This window comes from Taurulus bubalis (genome assembly GCF_910589615.1).
Source record: "Taurulus bubalis genome assembly, chromosome: 8".
Classification (NCBI taxonomy): domain Eukaryota; kingdom Metazoa; phylum Chordata; class Actinopteri; order Perciformes; family Cottidae; genus Taurulus; species Taurulus bubalis.
In genome coordinates, this window is record NC_136596.1 from 4016442 (window position 1) to 4044401 (window position 27960).

General features: G+C 44.4%; 2 protein-coding genes across 2 annotated transcripts; one reads left to right on the forward strand and one right to left on the reverse strand.

Moving 5' to 3' along the window:
* Positions 1 to 465: 465 nt before the first annotated feature.
* pi4kab (phosphatidylinositol 4-kinase, catalytic, alpha b) lies at positions 466 to 27774 on the reverse strand. The gene is made up of 53 exons (XM_079221987.1): positions 27661 to 27774; positions 27049 to 27142; positions 26771 to 26859; positions 26614 to 26686; positions 26236 to 26508; positions 25696 to 25752; positions 25350 to 25495; positions 25182 to 25247; positions 24982 to 25078; positions 24096 to 24287; positions 23869 to 23969; positions 23180 to 23309; positions 22587 to 22716; positions 22397 to 22492; positions 22120 to 22303; positions 20667 to 20770; positions 20346 to 20514; positions 20199 to 20249; positions 16192 to 16300; positions 15217 to 15353; positions 14998 to 15131; positions 14157 to 14239; positions 13995 to 14065; positions 13752 to 13876; positions 13275 to 13356; positions 13020 to 13103; positions 12646 to 12735; positions 12253 to 12372; positions 11594 to 11686; positions 11351 to 11507; positions 11133 to 11260; positions 10888 to 11046; positions 10650 to 10801; positions 10441 to 10548; positions 10225 to 10352; positions 9972 to 10082; positions 9767 to 9846; positions 9458 to 9657; positions 8885 to 8975; positions 7483 to 7650; positions 6829 to 6882; positions 6541 to 6661; positions 6316 to 6445; positions 4856 to 4999; positions 4688 to 4758; positions 4501 to 4607; positions 4287 to 4391; positions 4045 to 4170; positions 3834 to 3954; positions 1877 to 2036; positions 1696 to 1785; positions 1534 to 1617; positions 466 to 1436 (listed from the first exon to the last, which is right to left on the reverse strand). The coding sequence occupies exons 1-53, from the start codon at positions 27757 to 27759 to the stop codon at positions 1385 to 1387; spliced, it is 6126 nt and encodes a 2041-aa protein (XP_079078113.1). The 5' UTR covers positions 27760 to 27774; the 3' UTR covers positions 466 to 1384.
* On the forward strand, positions 16883 to 19358 carry serpind1 (serpin peptidase inhibitor, clade D (heparin cofactor), member 1; the record flags this gene model as incomplete). Its single annotated transcript, XM_079222199.1, is given in 7 exon segments — positions 16883 to 17002; positions 17004 to 17146; positions 17717 to 18360; positions 18486 to 18634; positions 18722 to 18855; positions 18938 to 19082; positions 19167 to 19358. Coding segments are annotated over 7 exon segments (1527 nt in total).
* Positions 27775 to 27960: the final 186 nt, after the last annotated feature.

The following is a 27960-nucleotide window of genomic DNA, read 5'->3' on the forward strand; positions in this document are numbered from 1 at the left end:
ATGTAAAAAAAATAAAATAAACGCCAAAGGGTTTGAGCCAAGCACTCAGTGTTAGGGTAAAATAAAAACTAAATTATTAGTATAGTATGTCGGAAAGTATGTCAAATAAACAGTATAGTAAGTCCAAAAGTCATGAGAAAGCCTAATTATAATTAAATAAGCATAATAGGTCAACATAAATGGAAGGTCATTGTTAAAAAGTTATAGGAAGAGTCAAAAGAACGGAAAAAAAGTGTGTTTTGAAAAAGTAAATATGTATTATGTTGGAAAAAACCCTATACTATGATTTTATCATTACTTTTATTATAAAATAACCTTTTTATTTATTGATTTGTCTCTAACTGCTGATTGCCAATGTTTAGCCCGTAAACAACGGGACTTTCAGGTCCCATAAAGTGTACAATGTCTTCAAAGCATTTATTGTCATAATGAATGAAACACCACCAGCAAGACAGCGTCTTTAAGTTCATAGATCTTTATGTGATTTTGCTTTTTATATCTCATGCATTCTCATTCAAAAGGCATGAAGATAGAAAAAGAGACTGAAAATGGGCCATGGATATAAATATACAAAGAGAGCTTTACAGTCAGTAACATTACATGATGGCTTAAGCTATCCGAGCTATGGGCATGTGGCACAGCACTTTGGGTTACAAAAGAAACTTCCACCAAAAAGCCACATCGGACACACGCTACATGATAGTTTACACTTCACTTCATGCAACTGCCGCTTCTCGCCTTCGTCCACAAACGATAGAAAAGTTAGATTTATGTGCGTAAAGTCTTCCCTCCCCCTTTGGCAATGCTAAATATACAAAACTCAGCCCCCAGCGTTTCCCAGAACTCGCGTTGTTTCCTCCGTGGTGACTGCAAATACGGAAACCCCAAAATACAGACAGTGTCACTCATGTATATGTACAGTCAGTCGTCACTGTTAAATACAAGACAAGTACCATGCTACAGATCAAAGAACTTCGATTGGTCCGTTAAAGAGAGAAGCACAGTCGCACAGTCGAGTACGACATGACAGAATAGGCCACATTGGTCAGAACTGGAACCGGCCTACTTCGGCTACTTCAAGTATCCAATTACATTTCAAGCCCCGTCTAAAATCCACATTCACAAACATTACAGGTGATTTAAAACTGGCACAGACTCCGATTAACTATTTACTGAATGTGCAAATTTACCAAGAAGGATTTTCTTTTTACTCTAAGCAGCGCAGAGAGGAGATGCTAGTGCAATAACATAACCGTTAAAAACAACATTGGATTCAGCACAACGTAATAAATAAGGTGGGATAGACGACTAAGAAAATGCATGGTGTGCGAACACACGCACACCATGCACCAGCTAGAATATGCACATGCCCAGGCAGCGACGTTTAGTATGGGATCTGGTTTTGGTAATACTGGATCATGTCGTAGGTTTTACTCCTGTAAGACAACAAATAAAAAGAGCAAACGTGAATAATGCTCTCTGCAGATCCGTATTAAGAGGAATAGATGCAAACTGCGGAGGCTTTGCACCGACCTGTTGCTGAGGAAGCAGTTCTGGATGACTTTGATGATGAAGGAAGCCGCGTCTTTCTCGCTCAACCCGGGGTTGAACCGCTGCCTAGAAAGTGTGGAAAGAGGGTCTGAGCAACGGCGGCGGAGGAAACGCAAACGGCTTATTCACATTCACGGGACTCACTTGAGCAGCTTGATGGTCTGCCCTCTGAAGCAGGGGAGGCCGGTGTCCAGCATGAGCGTCACTAAGGAGACCACTCCATCCATGTAGGGCCTGGTTCACGGGAGGAAAAGCGCCTTAAAGAGTGACATTCTCCAGAGCGAAGTAAACGCTTTTTTGAGCCTCGGCACGTCCGCGTACTCACCTGACGGCCAGGTATCCCCTCACGCACATCTCCATGAACCATTTGAACGGCGTCGCCTCCATCTTCCCACCCATGATCATCACCATCTCGTCCGTTAGCTTGATGTCGGGCTCCCAGCCCAGGTTCCCGCCAGGAGAGCTTTCAAAGATGAAGCCGAAGTCTGGGGACCGAGCGCAAACACGACAGTTTAGGATTCTGTTTTTTTATTTATTTTAAATGCTCCCCAATGAATGATGGGGCAGGAGGATAATGCATGACCCCTCAGGGTTCATACACATTCTGACCAATGGATTTCCATGACTTTAAACCAAATTTCCATAACTTTTCCATGACTTTAAACCAAATTTCCATAACTTTTCCATGACTTTAAACCAAATTTCCATGAGCAAACATTTAGTGAAATCTGGGTGTAAACAGTAAAAAGTAAGTACATGTAGTATTTAAACTAACAATGAGAATACAAAGCATACAGTAAACCTTAAATGACACAAATGAATGAGACAATAGTTTGATTAAAAGAATAAACATTTATATAGATGCCTGTATGGACGCCTGCTTATATTTTGAGCGTCTTTCTTTTAAAAGCATATTCATTATTTCAAACTAAATGAACGTCATGAACACATGAATATAACACATTTACATGACTTTTCAAAAACTTTCGGTATTTTATTTTTTCCAAGGACTTTTCCAGGCCTGAAAATAACCATTTTAAAATTCCATAATTTTTCCAGATTTTCTATGACTGTAAGAACCCTGTACATCTGTGATTACAAATATAATCACGTAAAAGCAGTTGGCAAAGACTGGAAACGGAATGATGCTAAATATTTTGAAGTCAAAAGTTTGGAGGCACTTTAAGAATCTTACGACAACCTGTGGTACAAACTACAGGAGGATCAACATGAGCTAACATGAACTAACATGAGCTAACGTGAGCTAACATGAACTAACATGAGCTAACATGAGCTAACATGAGCTAACATGAGCTAACGTGAGCTAGCGTGAACTAACATGAGCTAACATGAACTAACATGAACTAACATGAGCTAACATGAGCTAACATGAGCTAACATGAACTAACATGAGCTAACATGAACTAACATGAGCTAACATGAACTAACATGAGCTAACGTGAGCTAGCGTGAACTAACATGAGCTAACGTGAACTAACATGAGCTAACATGAACTAACATGAGCTAGCGTGAACTAACATGAGCTAACGTGAACTAACATGAGCTAACATGAACTAACATGAGCTAACGTGAGCTAGCGTGAACTAACATGAGCTAACGTGAACTAACATGAGCTAACATGAATTAACATGAACTAACATGAGCTAACATGAATTAACATGAGCTGACATGAGCTAACATGAGCTAACATGAGCTAACGTGGGCTAGCATGAACTAACATGAGCTAACGTGAACTAACGTGAACTAACGTGAACTAACATGAGCTAAAATGAGCTAACATGAACTAACATGAGCTAACATGAACTAACATGAGCTAACATGAGCTAACATGAGCTAACATGAACTAACATGAGCGAACATGAGCTAACATTAACTAACCTAAGCTAACATGAGCTCTCTTTGTGTGTGTGTGTGTGTGTGTGTGTGTGTGTGTGTGTGTGTGTGTGTGTGTGTGTGTGTGTGTGTGTGTGTGTGTGTGTGTCAAGATTGCTAATCTATGGCAGTGATAATGTGATCTAGAGGCTTGTTCGAAGAAAGGATAAACATCCTTTTATCTGTTGGGCTTGGACAATGTATACGTCTGATCCTTCAAATCAGAGGATCGCCGGTCCGATCCCCGGCTCCGCTAGCGCATGTCGATGTGTCCTCGGGCAAGACACATGACCCCAATAGCCCACCAGTGTATGAACGGGTGGATGAGGACATGTAGTGTGGAAGACTCGGCACCAGTCCATCAGAACAACAAGGCTCACGATACGCACCGATGTGGATGAGGTGGCCCTGGCTGTCCAGCATGATGTTGCCGTTGTGTCGATCTTTTATCTGCAGCAGGAAGAGCAGCAAGCTGTAAGCCGCCATGCTGCGGATGAAGTTGTACCGCGCCTGAAAAGAACACCGATCAAACCCGTTCAGTCGATAGAATCGACGAGCGCTTGAGAAATATGGTTGAATTTTTTAAAATGTGCAAGTGACCTTCTGGAACGCCAGAGTGGATTCGTCTCCATACTGGTTCCGGAAATAGTCGTACATGCCGAAGTCCGTCTGTCGGCCCAGCTGGTCCCGGGACTTGCAGTCTGGGATGCACTCGATCACGCCGCACTGTGTGGTGGAGCATCGGAAACAGGGAGAATGAGAACGTGGCAGCCATTTTGTTAGCTCCCCTTGTAGGAAAGTGGCGCGGAGGAACGTGGGAAAAGGTTTTGACGTGAACTCACTCCGGGGGCCGTGGCCACCACCCTGTAAGGAAACACGTAGAGGTCCAGGCCCACCAGCTGGAAGATGTTCTTAAACAGGCTGATGATCTGAAGAGCCAGCATGTCCTGTGAACACAGAGGACCAAACGGGGAAGAATCAGGTCAACGTCAACGGAGCGCACCGTGAAACGGATGGGAGGCGAGCAAATAAAGGAGAAGATTGTGAAACTGAGACCTGTCGGCAGTCGTCTCCCACTTTAAAGATGGCCGCCTGCCAGCAGATTCTCTTGGCCTCCTCCTCGCTCTTCACCTCCTCTACGGAATCTGAGCGACACTTCAGACCTGAGGGGAGGAAATCGAGTCACAGTGGTTCCAAAGCAAATAGGAGAAATCCAATGTCGCCTTTAGGTTCATCCATGTACCTTCTTTCTCCAGCTCCATGACTCCACACCTCCTCACTTTGAACTTGGCCAGGTAGGGAGCTTTGGCAGCACTGAATGGAGACGCAGAGGACTTTAGTTAGAGGAGCAGAGACGCATTTCTTTTTGAAAACTGGTTTGAACATAACGGAAGATGGTTTTGAGGCCCACCTCTGCATGGGGGTCCCAGACTTGTAGTCTATATCCAAGACCACGGCCTCCGGGTTACTGGGAAGATAACAGCCAGGCTGGACTTGGATCTGGGACATGGCTTCCAGGCAGGCCCTCTTCCTCTCCTCCCCTTTGGGAAACGGTCTGATGAAGACAAGAAAAACAAAAACAAGTTGAACACACAAGAGTTTCCACACCTCTATGGCTCCCTGACTGAGAACAGCATGCATGGGTATCTCACTGACTGACTTCAGACCACAAGTGACAGTCTGGCTCTGCTGTTATTCACAGAAGGGAGTCACTGGGGTGGAGAGTAATAGAAGCCGGGGGACGGTAGAAGTTTCTCCCCCGGAGAGCTGCAATTAGTGCTGTAATGAGGGCAGAGGGGGATTTGTCTTCCTCTAGTGGGCTGACAAAACACTCCCAGAGAGCCTGCGATAATGAAGCCCTGTCAGAAAACCTCCAGACCGGAGCATAATCAGAGAGACAGCACTGCCACCAATAGCTAAACAAATGAACAACAAAGGGATTTAGAGATTAGACCACAGGTGGTGCAAGGCGGGGAAAGGAACAAAACACCTCGGCTCGGGGGAACACTTGTTATCACCTCATGAACACCTTGAACATCACCAAGGGGCGACAGACAAGTTCAACTGCAGAACAACCTCGAGGCCTTTGGCAAAAGACCAGTGTCTTAGTTTCATAAAAGTTTCTCTTTATCCCTCAATGCCCTGCTTAAGATAACGAGTGAACCCATTTCCTCGTGTATGTGACACCAAATTGGTCCAGTTAGGTGATTTACAATATCGGGTACTCATTTTGGGACATGTGTCGCTGGACGGAGGAGCACAAATAGTGATGGTTTGGCTGCAGAAATAGTGATAAACATCCCATCAAAGCAGCTGAAGTTGGATTCTACTTAGCGGATGGAAGATATTGCTATAAAAACTGTATAATTCACATCTTCATTTACTCACAACCAGTAACATATAGACTGATATTTACACATCTGAACACACAACTCACATTATACTCTTTTATTATAACACCAAAATTATTCAAATAGCCCTAGTGGTTCCAGAGATACACCTTTTTTAGTTTGGGTATGACATTTTCGAGCAGAGGCCTAAAAATAGGTGGGTTTTCAAAAGGTTAAAGGTCAGACTCAGCCGGTACATTAACACACGGTCATGTCGTATGATAAAGGCACTGCAGGGCTATGCGGGACATTTACTTGTAGAAGACACAGCCCATAATTTATGGAATGGTTTTAACAGTCCGGCTCTCACCTGCGCCACTAAAACTGACCATGAGAATACATTCAAGTAACTTCTCACTGGGTTCGGGATATCAATCAAAAATATTCTGGCGACTGAAGGAAAAGGGGGTACGTTACTGTGATTGTCGCTGGAATCGAATTTAAAAGAAAAGAAAGAAAGAAAAGTAAAGCGTGATCCTACTTGATGAGGGCCGACACATTGGTGATCTTGTTGAAGAAGTCGAACTCTCTCTGGTAGAAGTCTTGAGCCGGACCGGACAGAGAGCCGGTGATCTCCTCCACCATCTGCTCCAGCAGCTCACCGATGTCGGCTGCGGGGGGAGAGAGAGCAGGCGATGGCGTTTTGACATTTGTGTGTTCACGGGGTTCTGCGGTGTGGATCTGCACGTGTGGAGCGATGACTCACGGTCTTTCTGGTTGGCTTCCTCGTCCAGGTATATGTTCGTCTTCATGTTCCAGATGAACTGGTGGGCCAGGAGCTGGGACTTCTGAGCGGCCCACAAGATGTACTCTCTCACGTAACCCATCTATGGCGAGTCACAGCAGGAAAAGAGAGAGAGAGAGAGAGAGAGAGAGAGAGAGAGAGAGAGAGAGAGAGAGAGAGAGAGAGAGAGAGAGAGAGAGAGAGAGCCGTGATGTTAATAATCTGAAGATATGTTTCGGGCTTTAAAAGCATTTGAAGTCCGATAGCTACCTTGTCGTAACGAAGCGCTTGGACAATTTGAGGAATGTAAAACAAAATGGCGTCCTAGAAAAAGGTGGGAAAAAAATAATTATAAATAACATGCGAGAAAAAAGTCGCTTTTAAAGTCACAGTAACATCAAATGTTGAATCAGTGCCGTCTGAGATGCTATGTGTAAATCTAAAAATGTACTTTAAGTACATCAGGACAATACATTTTTACATAATATGTATAAGTTTTTGGTGATGGTGGAGCTAGTTTATATTACTTTGCATACTGCTGGGTAGCTTAATCTATAATAATACATCCTACTTTACCAGTTGATTATCAAATAAATGGAGTAAAAAGTACAACATTTCCCATGTATTGTAGTAGAAGTATAAAGTAGCAAGCAATGGAGTACCAGTACAAGTAAATACCCCAAAATAATACTTAAATAAATGCACATTTCACCACTGCCATCAGGCATATGATGTGAATTATAGCCGTCTGAACAAAGCACTAGGATCAAGTATTTGCAAAAACGTTTAGCTAAATCTGTTCTGATGGCGTTTCCTAGTTCATGCTACTTGAGAAAAATCCTGGTAATTTCTTTGCAAATCCAACAGGAATGTCAACACTGTGTGTGTGTGTGTGTGTGTATGTGTGTGTGTGTAGGAACGTACGGGAGGAAAGGAGCGGAGGACTTTGACCCCGTACTGGGCCGTGAGAGGGTGAGGAGGGTACATGGAGGAGAAGTAGGACAGTCCGGTCGGGGGATCAGCTGGAGCCCAGCACAGGATGTGACTCAGCTCCGGAGAGTCGGCATCAATTGTGTGCCACGTCACCAGGAACTGAAGAAGAAGAAGAAAAAAAACACACACACAAAGAAAAAGATTTTAAAAGAAATGTGTAGAAAAATTATTCCAGTCCAAGCAAGCGTGTCGATCGATACTCAGATCGGTTGCACCGTCATGCGCAGCACCGGATCCATATTCACCGCATCAGACATGACAGCAATCTGATGCGAGGTCACGACCCCGAGGCCGACGGTGCGCTAACAAGCCTCCAGAGGGAACCGCGTCTATTAGTTACTGACGGGAATAAACAAGTACGACATGTCAAGGACGATCATCCGCTGAAATCGTGGCGGCCTTTGGGGAAGGTCTGCCTCTCCCTCAGACGGGTACGGGGCTCATTAGGATTCAGTCAGCCGGGAGGGAAAGAGATCACGAGGGACACACAAGTGATTACAAACAAAAAAACAAAAATTTACTTTTTCCCCTTCTTAACTTTTGCAGGATGCAGTCGAGGCAACAAACAAAAGAACTTGAAAAGTCACGTGAGAAAATGTAAAATCACTAAAGTAAAAGAAAAGTCAACAGTCTTATCTTTCAAGGGCTGCACAATTCATGCCTTTTAAGATGAAGGTTTATGAATGTATAGAAGCAGGGTTCATACACATCTTGACCAATGGGCTTCCATGACTTTTAAACCAGATTTCCATGAGCAAACGTTTTGTGAAATCTGGGTGTAAACAGTAAAAAGTGAGTAAATGTAGTATTTAAACTAACAATGAGAATACAAAGCATACAGTAAACCTTGAATGACAAATGAATGAGACAATAGTTTGATCAAAAGAATAAACATTTATATAGATGCCTGTATGTATGCCTGCTTATATTTTGAGCGTCTTTCTTTTAAAAGCATATTAACTATTTCAAGCTCAGCGTAAATGAACGTCATGAACACATGAATATAACACATTTACATGACTTTTACTAAACTTTAGAGATTTAATGTTCTTCAAGGACTTTTCTAGGCCTGGAAATAACCATTTTAAAATTCCATGACTTTTCCAGGTTTTCCATGATCTTAAGAACCCTGATCATGAACATCTTGAGATTAGGAACTCGTCGCGGTATAGTGACATCACATTGTGGTTATGGAATACAAGATGCCCGCTGGAAGCTATCCAGGCTATTCTCATAGAGCCAGCTGTATCACTCATGCACGAGCAGCGTTTGGCCACAAAATAAGTCGGCGTCATCGTGCCGGAGCCGCGCGGTAGAAGGCGGGTGACCTCACCTTGACCGCTTCAGGAACGTCGCACACAGCGGCCGGATCCATTCGCACCAGACGGGTCACCTCCGAGACGATCGCCTCGGTGTTTTTAAATCTGAAAAAACAAAAACCTGCATCAGGTACGTGACCAACTGCTCGGATAAAGTCAACATTCAACATTCAACATTCCAATTACTGCATGTTCAACATAACATGCAGTAATTGGAATCTGCCTGGATTTTCATTTTTTATTTTTCTGTGTTCGGTACATTTTTTCAGGTCAACCTCTACAAAAGAAACGTAGCCACCAGGTGCATAGTGCACTTTAAACGCTGAGTAATACTTTATACACTGACTGTGCAATACTGTCATCACATTTCTGTGCCTTATTTTCATGCAATACTATTACTATATTTTGTGCCTTATTTTTATATATCTTTTACCTTTTTATTGTAATTTCTGTGTGTTAGGAGGACCCAGTAAAATAAGTGACTGTCTGTTATCTGTGCATATGACATACAAAATATCTTGAATTAGAAGCTACGAAAACGCCAGACACGCCGCTGAACCCTCGAGGCATTTTGCGTCTCCGAGTACCTGGCAGGCAGCTGCAGGGCGAGGTAAGGCGCGATGCTCCAGGCCAGGTTGATGTTGTCCTTCCACTGTTTCTCCGTCAGACTGATGTATTTGGACCTCCAGTTAGCGATGCTGGTCTCCACCGACTGCTCCGTGGCAATAGCCAGCTCTTGAGCGGACAACGGGTTGTACCATATCGTCAGCCGCTCGATCTCGCTGGCCTGAAGAGAGGCGTGATCACGAGGGGGTTTCATTCACAGAACTACGCGGAAGAAACGTAATCATTTGATGCGACTAATATGAATAAAGTGGCCGAGAAAATATAAATACCAGCAAAGCCAGTAAAAGAGTCCGACGTTTCATGTAGTACTTGTGCAGCTGAGTGCCTCTGTTGCTTTTTTTTGACAGTCCTGAAACATTGGGACAGAGGAAATAGCAGCTTACTGAAGAGTAGACCCATTTCATCTGCTGATAAGAAGCAGGAGGAGGTGTTTGTGTTTCAGCACAGCGTGTTAACATCCTGTGTGTGTTTTACCTGATTTCTTGGATATGGTGGACATCCCGGAGGACAGGGGGTAGGTGTTGATCCACCCCTGGGTCACCTGCTGCCTCTGGCCTATCGCCGCATCCAGATTGTTCCTGCTGTCTGTCCCTCCGATGACGGACAGGCTGTTCATGTCTTGGGGATCTGCACGAAGGAAAATCAAATCCGCTTATGAAGTGTGAATTCTGTCTAAATAGCGTTATTATTACTGGAAGACTGGGCCATAGTTCTGTCGGTGTCGTACCTTGGGGAACCAGCTGGCTGGCGGCCAGATACTTCTTGTCAGACTGCAGGCTGGCATAGAACTTGATCATTATACTGATGTCTTCCCTCAGCCGCTTATCCGTCTGAGTGGGAAATTTGGGAGCGACACTACACAAAAGAGAGACGGCAAAGAAGTTATTGGACGGAATCACACTTAAATACAAGACTGAGATAAGGTTTTTATTCATTTTTTAACCTGAAGAAGTCGAAAGCGGTGGAATAGATCTTCTCCCGAAGAACATTTCTGATAGTGGCATTTGTCACGACGTCGGCATGCAGCAGAGTCAGACCCAGAGTCAGCAGTCTGAAATGAAGCAAAGCCATGTTTAGGGTACAGGACTTCTCTTCTCGCAGCCGACTGTTACGAGCATTTAAGAATAAACTAATCAATGAGGAAAAAGGTACCGAAATCTCGGCCCGATGGCAGCAACGTGTCGGTTCAGGCTGCTTTTGGGCCCTCCGACGCTCAGAGACAGGGATCGCTGCAAAATGGCAGTGAAGATCTCCACCTGGTCCGCGCTGCTGTACTTGGCGATCTCAAACCTCTGCACCAGAAACTGGAGGGAGAACGGGGAGAAGGAATAAAGAAGCTGACATCAACTCCATTTACAGGAGCTGTATTTTACGTCTGCCTGTCACTGACCTCTATCCAGAGGAAGTGGGGCACGACGTCGGGCGCACACGGAGCAGGTTGACTCTCCTCCGACACCGCCAGAGGGCCGGCCCCCACCTTGGCCTCGGAAAACAGGCCCATCTTCAGCTCCACGGTCATCTGCCAGGCTCCTGCCATCTCACGCATGAACTAGGCAGATGGAGAGAGTGAAAAGCTCAGACCAAGAGCCGCGATCATTTCACACATTCTTCATATAACGAGATAAATACACATACTGGCACTTCCACCCCGTTGTGTGCGGCGAGGAGCCATTCCCAGCAGGCGATGGCGGTTTCCATGCCGTGTTCTGTAAACATCTTCAGAGGAGACCAGCACAGGTGGTGCAGGAGCTGAGGATTGCAGTCTGAGAGACGACATACAGAAACTTATCAGAACTGAAAAATATATTATTATTATAGACTTGTTCCCAATTAAACGAGGCAGAGCAGCTCACTTTTGGTAGTTATAAGCAGGGCGGCCATCTTGAACATGGCCTGGGTGAAGGCCTCTGGGTCTTTTTTGTCAAGAGCGCTGGTCATCTGAAGGATTATCAGCTTGTTGAGGTCTGAATGGCTTTGAGTCGCCTCCGAGAACTGGATCATACCGGCCACCTGGACCGCACAATCACACAGGTGTGAATCACAGAAGGTCTTGGTAAAGTCACATCGTCCAAACAGTTACGGCATCAAGACTTCACCTCTCCGGTGTAGCGGTTGCGCAGGTTGAGCGATGCCATGAAGTTGGAGTAGTCCTTCTTCACGCACGCTGGTCTCTCCATCAGCTGGGTGGTCTAATGAAAACACACAGTTTAGGGGCCACTTAGGGGCCAAACGGTATACAACCCAGTTAGCCAAATGGGCAACCAGCCAACCAACCCACCCGTCCGTCCATTGCAGGAAAGTAACCGGGCAACCAGCAAATCCAGCAAAGCAACCAGGTTCGGTAGTTCGGTGCAGTTTAATAAAGACAAAATACAACAAATGAAGCAAATGAAAAGACACACATAGCTGAACTTGAGCCCAAGAACACAAAAGGCAATGCGCAGCAAGCAAAACAATGTCACACGGACGAGTAAGCATGCTCACATGGACACACATGATGTAACCAACGAGACAACTCCCAGTGTTAAAGCACGTATGTTCTGACAAAGTCTCTGACAAAACAACTAGATGGCACATGTGTTCACTGAACAGGCCAAGTTGGATGAATGTTAATGAGCTTCAAATCAAAAAGCGAAGGGAAACATTGCTGCGCCCCCTTCTCGATGGGGCGGGTACCTCAGATTAAGACCGCACCATTATTTTAAGATGTGTCATTTTGCCTAAAGGTGTGTGTGTGTGTGAGAGAGAGACTCACGCCGAGTGTAGTACTCTGTCTGTTGTAGCCGGCGAAGTGCAGTATGCTCTCCGTGGCCATGGCCAGGCCCGTGTGCTGGGACAGGCCCGACACCCAGTTCTGATGCTTGTTCAAGTATTCCTGTACGAGACACAACACACAGGAGTGGACCAAAAGAGAGAGAAGAGAAACATTAATGGAACAACAGCGACAAATATCCTCTAAAACCAAAATATGAAATTGTTATTGTTGCCGAAATGTCAGCTGTGAAGTTCAGACTTTTCGAATCTCAAGCTACTTCCTGTATAGTCACTTTTGTTTTGTTATTTTAAGTCAAATGAAGCAGCAGTTACAATTAATATAACCCCTTTTATTGAGTTCTCTCTGAGGAAACATGAAGGGAAAGGAACCGACCTGTAGGTGGGACTTTGTGACTGAAGGAGCCCATTTCATCGCCTCTTTCAGGATCTCACCACAGCGAGCGGCAAAGTCCTTCACTATGCTCTAGGAGGAGATGAAGAAGCCAGGATGTGATTATTAATGAACAAGGTAAATAATACCTATCCCTACACACATTTCTCAAAGATTTCCATCTGTGCAAATTGAATACAAGGGGCTCAGTTAGTTAAACACATCATGTTCTGTAAAAACATCACATTGAATGCCATCACAAAAGATAATGTAGCTGATGAACCACTTAAACCACTAACTACTGCCACTACTGTCTAGAAAACCAATGCGGTGCTGCCCTCTAGTGGTCTTAGGTGTCAACAGCGGTCTGAACTCACCTCTCGGGCCTCGTATGTGTCAGGAACAGTGATCCTGTAAGGGGTGTCTGGAATGTCGTAGTACGGTGGATCTTTGTGGATGTCCTGAATAAAACAATGAAGCCGATAAGCTGCATTTAAGTCAACACGTCAAGCTCAAACAATTCAAACTCTGCTCCAATTCCACCACAGAACACCTTATTTGAACTATGGATGTTGACTCAGAGCTGCACCAGAGTAGAGTAGTCCACACCGACACTGTTCAGAGATACTTACAGCACTCAGAGACAGCGAGAGCGTCTGCAAGATGTCCAACATGGTCTTCAACACGCGGCCGCTCCACAGCAGATGGGGGAATCTGGTAGAGGTAAAACAAATGAGAAACAGGATTCATGCTGTAAGTAACTGTTCTAAAGTTAGAAACTGTTTGTCAATCAATGTTGTTGTTTTTGTTACATATTTTGTGTCTGCAGTAAGAAAAATGTTTTGAGATATGGTGCTTTTATTTTGAAGGCGGAAAAACGTAGTTGAAACGGATAGTCATAGTGCGCCGTTTAACGGCTAAAAGTTACGGTCAATTTTAATGGAAAAATAAACGGAGAGGCACAAGTTCTTACGTTGTTTTTTTTGTAATGAATAAAAGACGTTTAAAAATCATCAGTCAAAGCGCAAGCCCATCTGTCGGAGGGGTACGCTACAGTAAGAACAAACGTATGTAAAACATGACGGGGGAAAAGAACTAAATGCACTCACGTCTCTGCCAAACCCGAAAGGTACTTGTCTGCCACTCTGCGGATCCTCTTGTGGGTGTGGTTAAAGTTGATCAATAAGAATTGGGCGTGTCGCTCCAATTCCTCCTCGTGTCCTTTGGTCTTCGGCTAAAAAGCGTGAGAAATGTGCGCAGATTGTTATCCAGTGAGACGGAAGAATCAAACACGGCCCTCACATTTTTGGTAATTGTTTGCCATCATGTGAAGAGAAATCATGCTCCCTGACCTTCTCAGCCATCATCTGGAGGAAGACGTCGAACACCTTGTCGCCGACGCATATGATGCACTGCATCATGCCTGCAAAGATGGTAAAAAAAAAGAGGTGAATTAGAGAATGCATCACACAGCATAGGATATGATCAGATATGAAAAGGTGTAACGCCCTCACCAGATTTGTCTTTCTGGATGGCTTTGTCTTCCAGGTATCGGAACATGACCTGGAAGCGGTCGGGATCATTGGATCGCAGCATCCTGAGAGTGTGCAGGAGGAAGGAGATGTTACAGTCTCATTCTCTAGCATCTCTAAAAATGAGTAACTCTATCATGTCCAAAATGCCCTGACTAATAATCTTAGCGTCTGTAATAAGGTAAAATATTGTGGGCATTTTCATCGCAGAGCAAAGTGACCCATGATGAAGATGTTTGTAGGCAATGCGACGTAGCCACGAGCTAAAAAACGCTCTCTTACGCAAGTTTTTTATTTATTTGACCTTTATTCAACCAGGTGAAATCAATTGAGAACCAATTCTCATTTCCAATGATGACCTGGAGTCATCAAGAGTTTAGTGTGTGTACAGATGGTCTCGGCTCAAAGCACGTTGAACAGCTCTCAACACTGCCCACTTGTGGTCAAACTACAGAAACGCAACACTGGGAGAATTTTACTTGATGGAACTTGATTAGTGCCAATTGAAATGTGTCCATAGGAGTCAAAAATAGACAATAACACGACACTTTTTCACTTTTAAGCCATTGATGCCTGTTTCATGTTTTATTTATTTTCAAAATGTCTTATTTTAAATTAGAATGTCCCGTCTTAATGTTTTTATACATGTTTTTACCCGTTACTTCTGTACTGACTGATGAGTCGTCAACTTAATTTCGTGGTATGTTTTACAATGACAATAAATATCCTTACCTGACCACACGCTGTAGAGACATTGGTACAGTGGTCTCTTTGTAGGACACTCATTTATGATCTATTGTGCTTTTGTACGTAATGTAGCTACCTCATGTATTCCAGTCTGTAGACGGAGAGCAGGTACGTGGACATGGCGAAGTCCAGCTTGTTAATGAGGGCAGATCCTTCAGGAGGCGGGTCCAGGAGGTTGCTGATGGTCGCCCGCAGATCGCTCAACTCGGCCTGGTGGACAGCAGTGGGTCATTTAAACATCAGTCCGATTGTGTTTGTTCAAAACTTCTTCACTGCATTCAAAAAACTACTTTACCGGCGTGACGGTGTCGTTTTTCAGGGCGGAGTTGTACTGCAGCTCGGAGCGAAGAGGTTCTCCGCTGGGAAAGGTGAGAAGAGGAGACGTGGTGGCGATCTCACACACGCCTTCATACCACTCCTCTGGCCAAAGCCCTGGAAGATCACACGTATGATGTTGGTTTATTGGTATGCTGATATCTCTCTTTTAATTTAATTATTAAGAGCTGTGAAATAACACATCTCGGTATGTTAGTAGGTTTTATTTAGAGTTGATACTGATGATAGAAGCCAAACATCTGTCTTTTTCCTCATTTAATGAACCATTTCATCAGACAACTCAAATATTTTCCCCAGCTGGTGTGAAATAAATCTCCATAATTACTGAAAGACTGAATAACAAAAGGACCGCAGACAACTTTATTTATTAAAGATTTGCCTGTTCATGATCCGGTATTTCCCCAAATGACTTTTACTATGGAAACAACTAAAGTCAGAGAGAGAAGGAAACACCTTTTCATTATTTATCATCATTCCCATTCGGTCATGTGTCTTAATTTCTGAGCATAAATAATGATTTATAGTGTTCAAAAGACACCATAATCATATAAAAAAAATGAATACACGACCATATTATCAATAATACACAAGCAAATCATGATTAAACAATACAAACCCATCCTGCCAGTAGAAATGGACACAGTATAAATGATATTTATTATGATGCAAAGTCCCTGCAGGAATGCGCCACTGATTTTGTTCGTCATGTTTCTCTTGCGTTGCGTTGTGCAACCCCGTGTTGCACAACGACACTAAACGATCCTTGAATCCTGACTAATACAGACTAATACTGACCTTTCAAAACATTAAACTGGGAAAGGAGATTTAGTGATTTGTGGAAGCTTTTGGCTACAAAAATCAAGGAGTGCACCCCTCCCACTCATTTTATGGGATCCAGTGCCGCAGTGCAGAACCTCAGTCATCAGTTGCTCACCTGATCCCTCCACAGCAAACCCCATAACCACAGAGTACAACCAGAAGTCCCTGAACAGCTTCTGGAGACGGGGCTTGGCCTCCTTGATTGGCGGAAGCCGTCTGGTCAACTGTAAATCAGAAAAAGCGATTAATGTGGCATCACTCTAATGATCACATGCTGTTTAAAGTGATTCGACAGGAGTGGGGAAATGGAATATCCCATTAAATACAATTCAAACAATACAATAAAGATAAACAAACACTAATAAACATCTGCACTGTGTCTCTTATCGGACTACTACGCCTTCGATAGTTATTTCATGGAATCCCCTCAGAGATTAGCTGAATTGTGAAGAGTTAAAGCTTTTGGTAAGTGACAGCACTTTTGGGTCTGTTTGATCTGGTCTGTTTGTTCAGGAGGAGCCGACATCAAAGTTCAGTTTTGTATTCAATGCTTTGCTCTTAGTCCCACAAACAGAAGCACTGCCACACTTCCCGCCAGCGCACAGCAAAGGTAAGACCTTTCCCCCGACTGAGGCTGCTATTAAAGGTCATTTTACGTCAAATATTTTGTATTTTGTAGTATTTTTTGTGCCCGTGACGGTTTGATTGTATTCCCACAGACTTAATTAAAACGTAACGTCTAGAAGTCGATCAGATTACTCGTGAGGCCGTGCTAAAAGTCCATTCCCTGTGCCTCAGCTGTCAGCATGTGGGTCATCTCCGTGATCTCCGTGGCCTGTCTGCTGGTCGCTCCATCCCTGGCTGGGATCAAAGAACTCGGCGCTCACTTCGGCGACCCCGACCCGGAACCCCGAGGCCTTGAGCCGGGGGGGGGCGGTGGATATGGAGGCCGTCCCGTTGGAGTTCCACAAAGAAAACACCGTTACGAACGACCTGATTTTCGACGGCTTCGAGGATGACGACTATATCGATTTCGATAAGATTCTGGCCGCGGGCAGCGACGACTACACGTGAGTACCGACGCATGGCGGCGGGGCCGAATGCGCTGCAAATTGTCCGCGCAAGTAGATTTCAATGCACAGGTGTGAACGGGTGCAAACAGCAAAGAATGTACCTCATTCGCACGAAGCCATGTGCATGTACAGGTATGCAATTGGCTTTGCATGTACAATTAATTAAGTGGAAATAAACTGCATTGTCAAAGCGTGCATTGCACTACAGGACTTTCACCCAGGGTTCCTCCCTTAGTGTCCCGTGTGGAACACTTAAATAACGTAAAAGAACGTGCCAAGCCGTGATGTTTCACTAAAACATAACCCAGTAGTCACAGTTTCCAACATTAACCATAACGTAATAATTGAAAATGTAGTTTAGTTTTACGGGAACGTCATTTTTGAAGTAGACATGGTTGCATGTGTCAAAATAATATACGTAAGTGCCACAGAATAATTTGCAAAGTCAATGCACAGACGCGAAACGGTTGCAAACAGCAAAGAATGTGCCTCAATCGCGCAACTTGAAATGTTCCAACTCTTATTTCTGGGAATGCCGAGAAGTCACTTTTAGTCTCTTCTTCTCAGCGAAGGCGATGAGGTAGATGAGATCGCCACCCCGGCCCCAGACATCGACATCTTCGCCGAACCCTCCGACCCCAAGATCCGCCGCGCCCGACTCCAGCGGCTCTTCCACGGCCGGTCTCGCCTGCGGCGCCTCAACGTCGTCAACGCGCAATTCGGCTTCAACCTCTATCGGAGTCTCCGCAACGACGTCAACCAGAGCGACAACATCCTGCTGGCGCCTGCTGGGATCTCCGTCGCAATGGGGATGATGTCCTTGGGGGCGGGGCCTGGAACCCAGGATCAGATCTACGGGGCGCTGGGGTTCGCCGACTTCGTCAACGCCAGCCATCACTACGACAACGCGACGGTGCACAAGCTCTTCAGGAAGCTGACGCACAGGCTCTTCCGGAGGAAGTTCGGCTACACGCTGCGCTCCGTGAACGACGTCTACGTGAAGAGGAACGTGACGGTGAACGACGCTTTCCGCGCGGAGACGAAGGCGTACTACTTCGCCGAGCCGCAGTCAGTGGACTTCGGGGACCCCGCCTTTCTGAAGAAGGCCAACCGCCGCATCCTGAAGCTGACCAAAGGGCTGATCAAGGAACCGCTCAAGAGCGTGGACCCAAACATGGTGCTGATGCTGCTCAACTACCTGTACTTCAAAGGTGAGAGAAACACCCCGCGACACAGCGTCCTCCGCCCGCGATCAAGTGAGGCGTGCGCTGCAGAAGTTTGAGGAAAGTTTCCACTCGGTTGCTTCGATTTGATTCTTATTTGTTTGCACAAACAGGTGCATGGGAACAGAAATTCCCCAAAGAAATGACTCACTATCGCAACTTCAGAGTCAACGAAAAGACAAACGTGCGCGTGCCAATGATGAGCAACAAGGGGAACTATCTGGCGGCTGCCGACCACGAACTAGAGTGCGACGTCCTCCAGGTGCGTGGATCTCAACTTGGTCCCTGGAGACAAACGGGAGGGCGTTTTTTTTTTTTTTTTTTTTAACGAGATGCTCTTATTTTTCAGCTCCCTTACACAGGAGAAATCAGCATGCTCATCGCCTTGCCGAGGAAGATCACCGGCATGAGGACCTTGGAGCAGGAGATCTCTCCCACGGTCGTCAACAAGTGGCTCAAAAACATGACAAACAGGGAAGCAGCGCTCTCACAAGAAGCTCAATATCAATGCAATAAACCTTTATAGTGAAGGAGATTTAAAAGCTTTCTCTGTGCCTCCCTTCAGGACCCGAGAGGTGGTGCTACCTCGGTTCAAACTGGAGCAGAACTATGACTTGATTGCAAATCTGAAGGAGATGGGCCTCACTGACTTGTTCCAGGAGAGTGGAGATTTCTCTGGCATGACCTCGGAGAAGGTCTCCATGAACTGGGTGAGTAAAGAGCGAATCAGTCACCTGCACTCAGTAGCAGTCCAGACTATTTTATACTAATGGAAGCCCTCTGGTCTTCCCCAGCTGAAGCACCAGGGAACCATCACCGTGAATGAGGAGGGGACCGAGGCGGCGGCTCTGACCCAGGTGGGCTTCATGCCCCTCTCCTCCCAGATCCACTTCACCGTGAACCAGCCCTTCCTCTTCCTGATCTACGAGCACCGCACAGAATGTCTCGTATTCATCGGCCGGGTGGTCAATCCTTCACAGAACTGAAACCTTTTAAAAACAGCTAATATATTCCCTGTTTGGTTCGGAACATCTGACTAAAAACATTCCTGATTTAAATACCTGGGGTGTTGTTTTGTTAATAATACATGACTTCTGTTATTGCAACATTAACATGAATAAGGAGTCTTTATATAAATGTCGTCTCTTCTTTTTCGAGTCTGCAGGAGCGACTCAACAAATGTTTATCTGTCTGTTAATGTTTTATTTTGTGCAATGCATCAATGTGCTAAAAGAAAAACATTATGGAGCGGTCGTTACCCTAATGTCGGACTGTAATAATCGCAGAAAGACTATGAAAACAATAACACACAAGAGGGGAAAATAAAATATTATATAAAACTACAAGCCAAGGATTTCTGTGAGAATTATTCGGAAACAGTTTCAATAAAATAAACGTGTTTCCTCATATTATTTTGTCTTATTTTTAATTATAAAAGTAGATATATACATCTACATGTATGTATACGTTCTAAAAAAAAGGTCTCAACTCTACACAAATGCCTCTGCATGACCTACATAAGTAAACAAGACCATCAACAAGCAATCTGAGGGGTTTATTAAAAACCAAACCACCTCAAAATGAGGGGGCTTCAATTATGAAATAATTTAATTAATGACCACAGTTTACCTTCAGCAGTGAACTGGTGACGCAGATGTTTGTTCCGCAGCGAACAGGGTAAATATTTGTCGACAGAGTTAACCGCTAACCAACCTCTTGGTTCACCTGAAGCGCTCAAACACTGTAGATCATTTAACTGCAGAGTTTCAACACAAACGCTCCTCAAAAATGAACCTTCGTCGTCTTCGAAGCCGTCACATACTCACCACGGCGATCACTGGGATGAGGACTCCCAGATTTCCGGCGCTGCTTGACGCCTATGGAAGAAGAAAAAAAAAGAAACCGTTACCAATTCACCAATTTTGCTGCGGTCGATTTTCCCGCAGCGCTTTCATGCATTTCATAGCACGCACCTTCAGCGCTGGTCCTTTGTCGGAGGCCCTCTCACTGGCTCGCTTCCCCTCCAGGCCCAGCTGGACAAACAGCTCCAAAAGATTCACCATCAGTTCATCCACCAGCTGCTCCCCCTGGAGGTTGGCTGCAATGTTGGCCAGAGCATTTATCACCGCCAGAGAGCAGTGCCTAGATGGAGGGCTCAGTTAAACACCAACAAGACCAACTTCATCACAGATATTTCTTTAGCAACTGTTATTCATCAAATATGAGAAAACGCAACGACACTCAAATGAGGTGACTGTGCATTACTACTTAGGAGAGGAACAACAGACGCCGACCTGTAGCCGTGGTCTCTGTAGTCTTTGGTGGACGAGTAGACCACGGAGCTGGCCTTCACACTGATCTGCTGGAACAGGTTCCACCCCTCCTGGTAGATGTATTGCTACGAGACAAACAGACAGGAAGTTAGATTTAGGATCAAGTCAAAAATAAATGCTCTGTTGTCGGCTAATCTTCTCTTACTACTTACAGGGTTCATACACATTTTGACCAATGGATTTCCAGGACTTTAAACCAAATTTCCATGACCAAACATTTTGTGAAATCTCGGTGTAAACACGAAAAAGTGAGAAAATGTAGTATTTAAACGAACAATGAGAATGAGAGCGTATGGCTGCTTATATATTGAGCGTCTTTCTTTTAAAAGCATATTAATTCCTTCAAACTCAGCGTAAATGAACGACATGAACACATAAATATAACACATTTCCATGACTTTTCCAAAACTTTGGGGATTTCATTTTTTCAAGGACTTTTCCAGACCTGGAAATAACCATTTTAAAATTCCATGACTTTTCCATGACCGCAAGAACTTTGTACTTATAGCAAAACCTGTTAAAGGCCTTTTCTTTTGGGGGTTCTTATCCAATGCGAGGGTCCAAGGACAGAGGATGCCGTATGTTGGACAGATTGTAAAGTCCTCGAGGAAATATTAAGGATTTGTGATGTTAGGCTACACAAAAAAAATGGATTACATCTCATGATTCCAGAGGAAGGCATTCGGTAAGTGGTCTGTAGCCGCTGTTTGAGGTCAGATCCTTTCTCAGTACTAATAGTAGTGTGTCGCGCTCCGGGTTCTAAAAACACACAGTTACACATGAAGGGGGCGTCAATGACAATACTGGAACCTATTCTTAATGCCCACTGCAATGAGCACGGAAACAGCAGGTTTCCAGTAAAGTAATCACAGTGTGTCACAGCTCAGAGATAAAAAAGGTTTTATTGCTTTCATTTAAGCAACGGTCTAACAGAACACTGTTACACTAACAACGGCTCGCACTGAATAATTAAACAACACTACTTATGAGTAAAATAACTAAATAGCTCCCAGAAAAGAATATCAGATTATTATGGAACCAGCTACTGTTGTTAACCAGCACATTTAAATACAATTTGAAACATTTTTTATGACGTAATATTGATTGTTGTTTATTCCATAATGTAAAAAGATGGCCACTAAATCTATAGTGAAAAAAATTATTAAAAAAAGGAGGTAGTTATGATTTTGAAACCAATTTGATTTATTTATGTTCATGCATTCATGTTCAACTAGCAAATACACATTAAGTTTGTTTATGTTAAACTGTGTAATCCAAATGGATGGAAATTGTATTTGCAGTTAAAATATATTAGGCCTAAATATTTCTTTGAGTGTAATAACCTTTTTCAACCATAATTGCGTCAAATAACAGAGGCGAGATGCTCTATGGATTGGGTTTCCATGCGACTCACGTTTCCCGTGATGACCATGCAGCCGAGCTGGTCGATGATGAGCACGTCCAGCGGCGATGGCGGCTGGCAGAACTTTTGCTGGAGGATTTGTAGGATGTGCTCCATGACTTTAGGAGTGTCTCTCAGGGCCACGGCAATGTGGCCCAGGGCTCGAATGGTGTGGTCCGGGATCAAATGGGCGTCCCTGGCGGAGAGGAAACGTATATGATTTTGAAAACGATTATCGATGAATACAAAGCGCAATGAAGCTCCACCCTCCCACAGAGATGTTGCTCACTTGTCGTTCTCCTGTGAGATGTACAGCCGGTTGGACAGACTGGCCAGAAAGGCCGCCACTATCTCATTGTCCATGGTCAGACCGGCCTTCAGGCATCTAAGAAATAAGAAAGACATCCAGGTTTTTAAAAAGCACACAAAGAAATGGGATCTTTTAATGTTCAGCTGTGTCTCGGGTGTTTGAGTCTGACCTGCATATGTTGTCAATGGAAATGTCTCTGAGCTGCTCGTACATGGACGGCTGATCTTTCCGGTTCGACAGCAGGTTGAAGGTGGCCTGAGAGTGCTCATTGGTCACGTTTATCCTTATTTCTCCTGTGGCTTAAAAAAGAAGAGAAAAACAGAGTGATGGCAGCGCAAAGACAGGGAAGAGCATTAAAAACGAGCGGCTTTAAATGCTGATTGTAGCGCCAAATCCAAAGAGAATGCAACAAACTAGCAGCTACTCTATTAAACAAATGACATTGAGAACAGGAGCCTGAATTGCATTTTGAATGGTCTGTATTTGCAGCATCTCTCTCCAGATCAATAGCAGACGAGAGTCGAATGGGACAACCGTTATTGACTCATATGTGACACAGTATCACAAGCTACAGCACTTTTGTCCCATTTACTTTTGTGCTGCAGTTGAGATCAAAAAGGTTCCTGCTCACATTACAATGTTTAGATTAGCTTTTGTTTATTTCCTTGTTTGATTGGTTAAATATTACATTCTAACTCCTGTGACTTCCAATCAGGAAGTACAAGCATTCCTCAATGACTGTAGTAAATAATTAATAAATACCTGTGGTGTACTGGCTGTGATACTTGTAGAGCTTTACAAGGACAGGCGAAGGAACCACCAGGAAATCCTTGAGAGAGATCGAGGCAGAGTGAGCGACGACCGGAAACCTCTCACACAGACGACCCAGGCCCTGAAACGGAGAGGGAGGCCGTCAGAGGAAGTGACACCCAAAAGAATATCAGAAACTCATGGCATGCGATGCGGGTTTGCAGGGTTCTGACACATTGGACCAATGGATTTCCATGACTTTAAACCAAATTTCCATGAGCAAACATTTAGTGAAATCTGGGTGTAAACAGTAAAAAGTGAGTAAATGTAGAATTTAAACTAACAATGAGAATACAAAGCATACAGCAAACCTTAAATGACTCAAATGAATGAGACAATAGTTTGATTAAAAGAATAAACATTTATATAGATGCCTGCCTGTATGTATGCCTGCTGATATTTTGAGCGTCTTTCTTTTAAAAGCATATTAATTATTTCAAACTAAATGAACGCCATGAATATAACACATTTACATGACTTTTACAACACTTTTGGGCCTTTTTTTTTCTCCAGGTTTTCCATGACTGTATGAACCCTCAGATTCAAAACTAGGCGATACTCGCTAACTTTTAATAAAGGTCATAACCCCGTGATGTGGTCAGCGAATATCTTAGCGCTCTGTCTGCAGAGCAGCGTTATACCTGCAGGCAACAGATGAGCAGGGGCATGTGAGCAATGATGACTTTACTGGAGGTCTTGGACTGCAGCTTCTCGGACAGTTTGGTGCACAAATTCTCGGCTCCTGAGGAGAAAAATAAAATAAAACACCGGTAAAGGAAAAGTGACGCAATCGGAGCAAATAAAAAAAAACACATCCAGTGTGCGATTACGACATCTGAACACGGTGTGCTCTGGTGCAATTGATTACCTTGCTCGTCTTTGACAGCCCACACCATGAGGTCCACGCAGGCGGCGTTGGCTTGGCAACGGAGCTTGAGGGGGCTCTGCTCCACCGGCAGCCCCTCGGTGTCATGCAGCACCCGCTGCAGCTCCGACTGGCTGCTGCTGAACTGCTCCAGCACAAAGTCGTGCACTTGCCGAACAAATGCCGGCTGCAAGGCTGAGAAAAAAAATATATAACAATAACCTTTATTTATAATATAGCACTTTTCAAAACTAAAGTTACAAAGTGTTTGACAAGAGACAGACCAACGAAGATAAAGAAAGAAATCATGTAAAAAAAAACACCTTTAAAAGGTTGAAAAAACATTGAGCAAAAGAGCTAAATGCTAGGAAAAACTACAAGTAGTAAATTAAAACAATACATTTAATATTGTAAGAGAATGCCTTTGTAAACAGATACAACAAACTCTATGAAAGCATAACAATATGCTATTAAGAGGGATTTTAAGGTCAAAATAAGAGGCAAAATATGTGTTTTTGATATTGGTTGAACTGTCCCTTTAAAAGAGGATAAGGGGTTTCCCATTCTAATGTATTTATTCTAGGTTATTCCAGAAAGTAGGGCCGTAACAGAGAAAGCCTGCTCATATGGATCTGAGATGTACTTAGGTTCATAGCAGGCCATAAAAGTTATCAGTAAAAACCTTAAATTCACCAGGAGCCAAGAAAGAAAAGCTCTTTTTTTGGGGGGGGAGGTTTGGTGGTGAGCCTGGTCGCTGCATTTCGGAAAAGCTAAGAGTATTTTTCAAGAGAGCTCAGATGAAATAGTCTTTTTTTAATAGACCCCAATGCAACAATAGTCGCAGGGCTGCGTGTTGTGCACAATAAATGAGCCGTCGGTGACGCTTTACCTTTCATGTAGTACAGCGTGTCCCGCAGCATTTTGAACACGCACACATAGAGAGTGTCACTGAAGGTTTTGTAATAGAGGTTGATCCCAGGATTAGACTTCACGGCAAACAGAAGAGACAGAGAATATTAATGAACGGGGTCACGGAATAAGAATTGATCATTTATAACGTTTTGTGCAGAGCACTGGTTGAACAGTTACCTCTCTGACCTCCACCATGGCGGCGTCCAGATCTTTCAGAAACGAGTCGGAGACAAACTTCTTCACCTGCAAAAATCGACAACACGCAGAACCGCTGGTGAAGACGGAGAACACGTATACGGGACGGGACACAGCAGAGCTCGGTAAGCGGGCGGCGGGCTACTGTACCATGCCCAGGAGCTGTCGGAGCAGATCGACGGGCACCTCCACCTCGTTTTCAGCTCCGATGAAGAGAGGGGACATTGAGAAACTGGAGCTGACCGTTGCGAAATAGTAGTCGGGATCTAATGTGCTGCTGTCCGGGAGGTAGGCGCCTGAAATGCAAAGGGACAAGACATAAGAAACACTATTACAGCATGCAAGCTCTGCCTGCAGCGCATCCCAATTAGTGTTATCAATCTGGGATACGCGCACATAAGCAATAAACGCAAATACGTGTTTTTTACACAATAATGCGATGGCTCTCGATGATGACGAGCTTGGACGAGTTGGTTAAGCATAAATCTAGTTTTACCTTCAAAGAAGTGTTGTCCTGCGGCTGTAGGGGAGCAGGGCGAGTGGCTCCCTGGGTCTGAAAAGACCTATGAGACGGCACATTACAAAGCATTTCTTTAACCACGAACTAAACACAACTAAGTTAATAAATATCTCTCTCTCTCTCTCTCTGAGACATTTGTGTAAAAATTGACCTCGAGTGCAAGTGGACGTGTCAAATTTGAAGAATTTCCTCTAGGTATTCCCTGAGATATCGGACATGAGGTCACAGTGACCTTTGGCTCTTGACCACCAAAATCACATCAGTTCATCCTTGAATCCAGGTGGACATCATTGGCCGGTTTGAAGAAACTGCCTCATAGAACGACCCGAAAAATCATAATTTCCAGCCCGGTGGCATAATAAAAATCACAAAGCATATACATTATAACTCTGCAGTCGCCTCTGATAAATCACACAAAGCGTGTCTTGATTCCAATCGTCTCTAATCACCACACACACACACACACACACACACACACACACACACACACACACACACACACACACACACACACACACACACACACCTGTGCAGAGCCATCCAGGTTGGCCCCGGTGCTTCTGCGCAGACTGTCGCTCTGGCACACGGTGAGCAGCGAGGACGGCATGATGGAGCGGAAGTCGTTGAAGGATCTGCGCCGCACGCCCTCGGTTTCCTCCGTGACGCAGCGGACCTGGGGCGTGTCTTTGGGGAACAGCTTGGACAGCAGGGCTTCGTCTGTGTAGCTGTAGCGGCCGAACGCTCGAGTGATGCCGAGCAGGCCGGGGACGACGTACCTGCACAAGTAGACTGCAGGCAAGAGAGCGTTCATGAAGCTTTTTTATTGTGAGGGGCTGATGCTACAGGATGCACTTTGTGAGTGTGTGTGTGTTTGTGTGTGTGTGTATACTATACCTTTATCATGATTATCAGGTGTTTGACACATGTCCTGCAGGGACTGCATGACCTCCATGATAGTGTTGATGATCTGCAAAGGAAACAGTAATTTAGCACTCCACTGCAATACAGCCTGATCTAAGAACTACATCCTATCAACACGTTTAAAGCAGACCTCTGGTCGGGAGTCTGGGTCCCTCTGAGCCACGTCTGACAAAAGGGTCACTAGACAGTAGCTGAAGTTTTCCGCAACCGGGAGAAATTCTGGAGGAGCAGAAAATGACAACGGCCCCACAGTTAAATGTCACATGCAGGTTGCAGCAAGAAGTGGCGTTTTATGGACCTCGTGTTGAAAATGAGTATGACTACAAATATTACTGGGTGCACTGTCACAGCGAGTAAATGAAGGCTATTGTGAAACAGAAGGCACCACTGTAAGAGGATTGTTCTCACCCTTTCCTTTCTTTCCCGAGCTCTCTTCGATCCATTGGACCCGTGGCAGCCCTCTTAAAAGGCTCAGCAAGTAGGGAACAAGTGTGTCTTTGTGCTGCAGGAGGGAAGCAAATCACTACACGCCACAAGCAATCGCACACATTGGCACAGTGCAGCGCTTTTGTTTACCTCACAGGCGCTGATAAATCGAAGCTAAAGTATATAAAGGGAAATATATATATACACACAACTTGAGTTCCGCGATGGAAAGTGAAGATACTATCTCTGCATAATCAGATCATGCCACACTGCGTCTCAGTTTGATGAGGTTAGAGGCTTTACATGGCCAGCTGCGTGTCTAATTCCCAGTTTAATCAGATTATGGGAATAAGATTAACATGGCGATGTATGTGTGCAGTCCTGCAGAGAGGCTGGTAGCAAAAGTGGATTAAAAGCACTGATATAATGAAAAGAAAACAAACAAAAATTCTAAACCATGTATATCTGGTGCAATGTTTGAATCTTAAACCATAGCATCCATTACCTACAAGGACAATGTTCAAAGTGATAAAGAAACCCACACACTGGCTCAGTGCGGCCTGACTTTCTTTTTTTAAACTGACCACCGCCCACCTGTAAACCAGATTCCACCAGAAACACAGCCAACGCAATAACGGCGTCTCTGCGACGCACATCCAGGGTGAACACGCCGCGGGCTTCCACTGGACACATGCATTGTAGCTTCTGGACCTGAAAAAGAGCGAAAGGAGATCTTGAAAAGCATGATGTTGAATGGAACTTATGACAGAGATCATGCACATTGCAGTGCAAGAGTGATTGCATGTTCTAATACCGAGTTTACTGGAAATATCAAGAAACTGCACTGTTGGTTTTGCACATACATTACAATCACGCACTCTGGTCACATGTCTT

What these genes read in the sequence shown, in the direction of transcription:
- pi4kab (XM_079221987.1), bottom strand. Translation starts at nt 27,759, where the DNA reads ATGTGTCCAGTGGAAGCCCGCGGCGTGTTCACCCTGGATGTGCGTCGC. An exon ending in GCAACCGCTACACCGGAGAG is followed by an intron (nt 11,508 to 11,593) that starts GTGAAGTCTTGA and finishes TGTGCGGTCCAG; the next exon opens with GTGGCCGGTATGATCCAGTT. An exon ending in TGGGAGACGACTGCCGACAG is followed by an intron (nt 4,392 to 4,500) that starts GTCTCAGTTTCA and finishes CTGTGTTCACAG; the next exon opens with GACATGCTGGCTCTTCAGAT.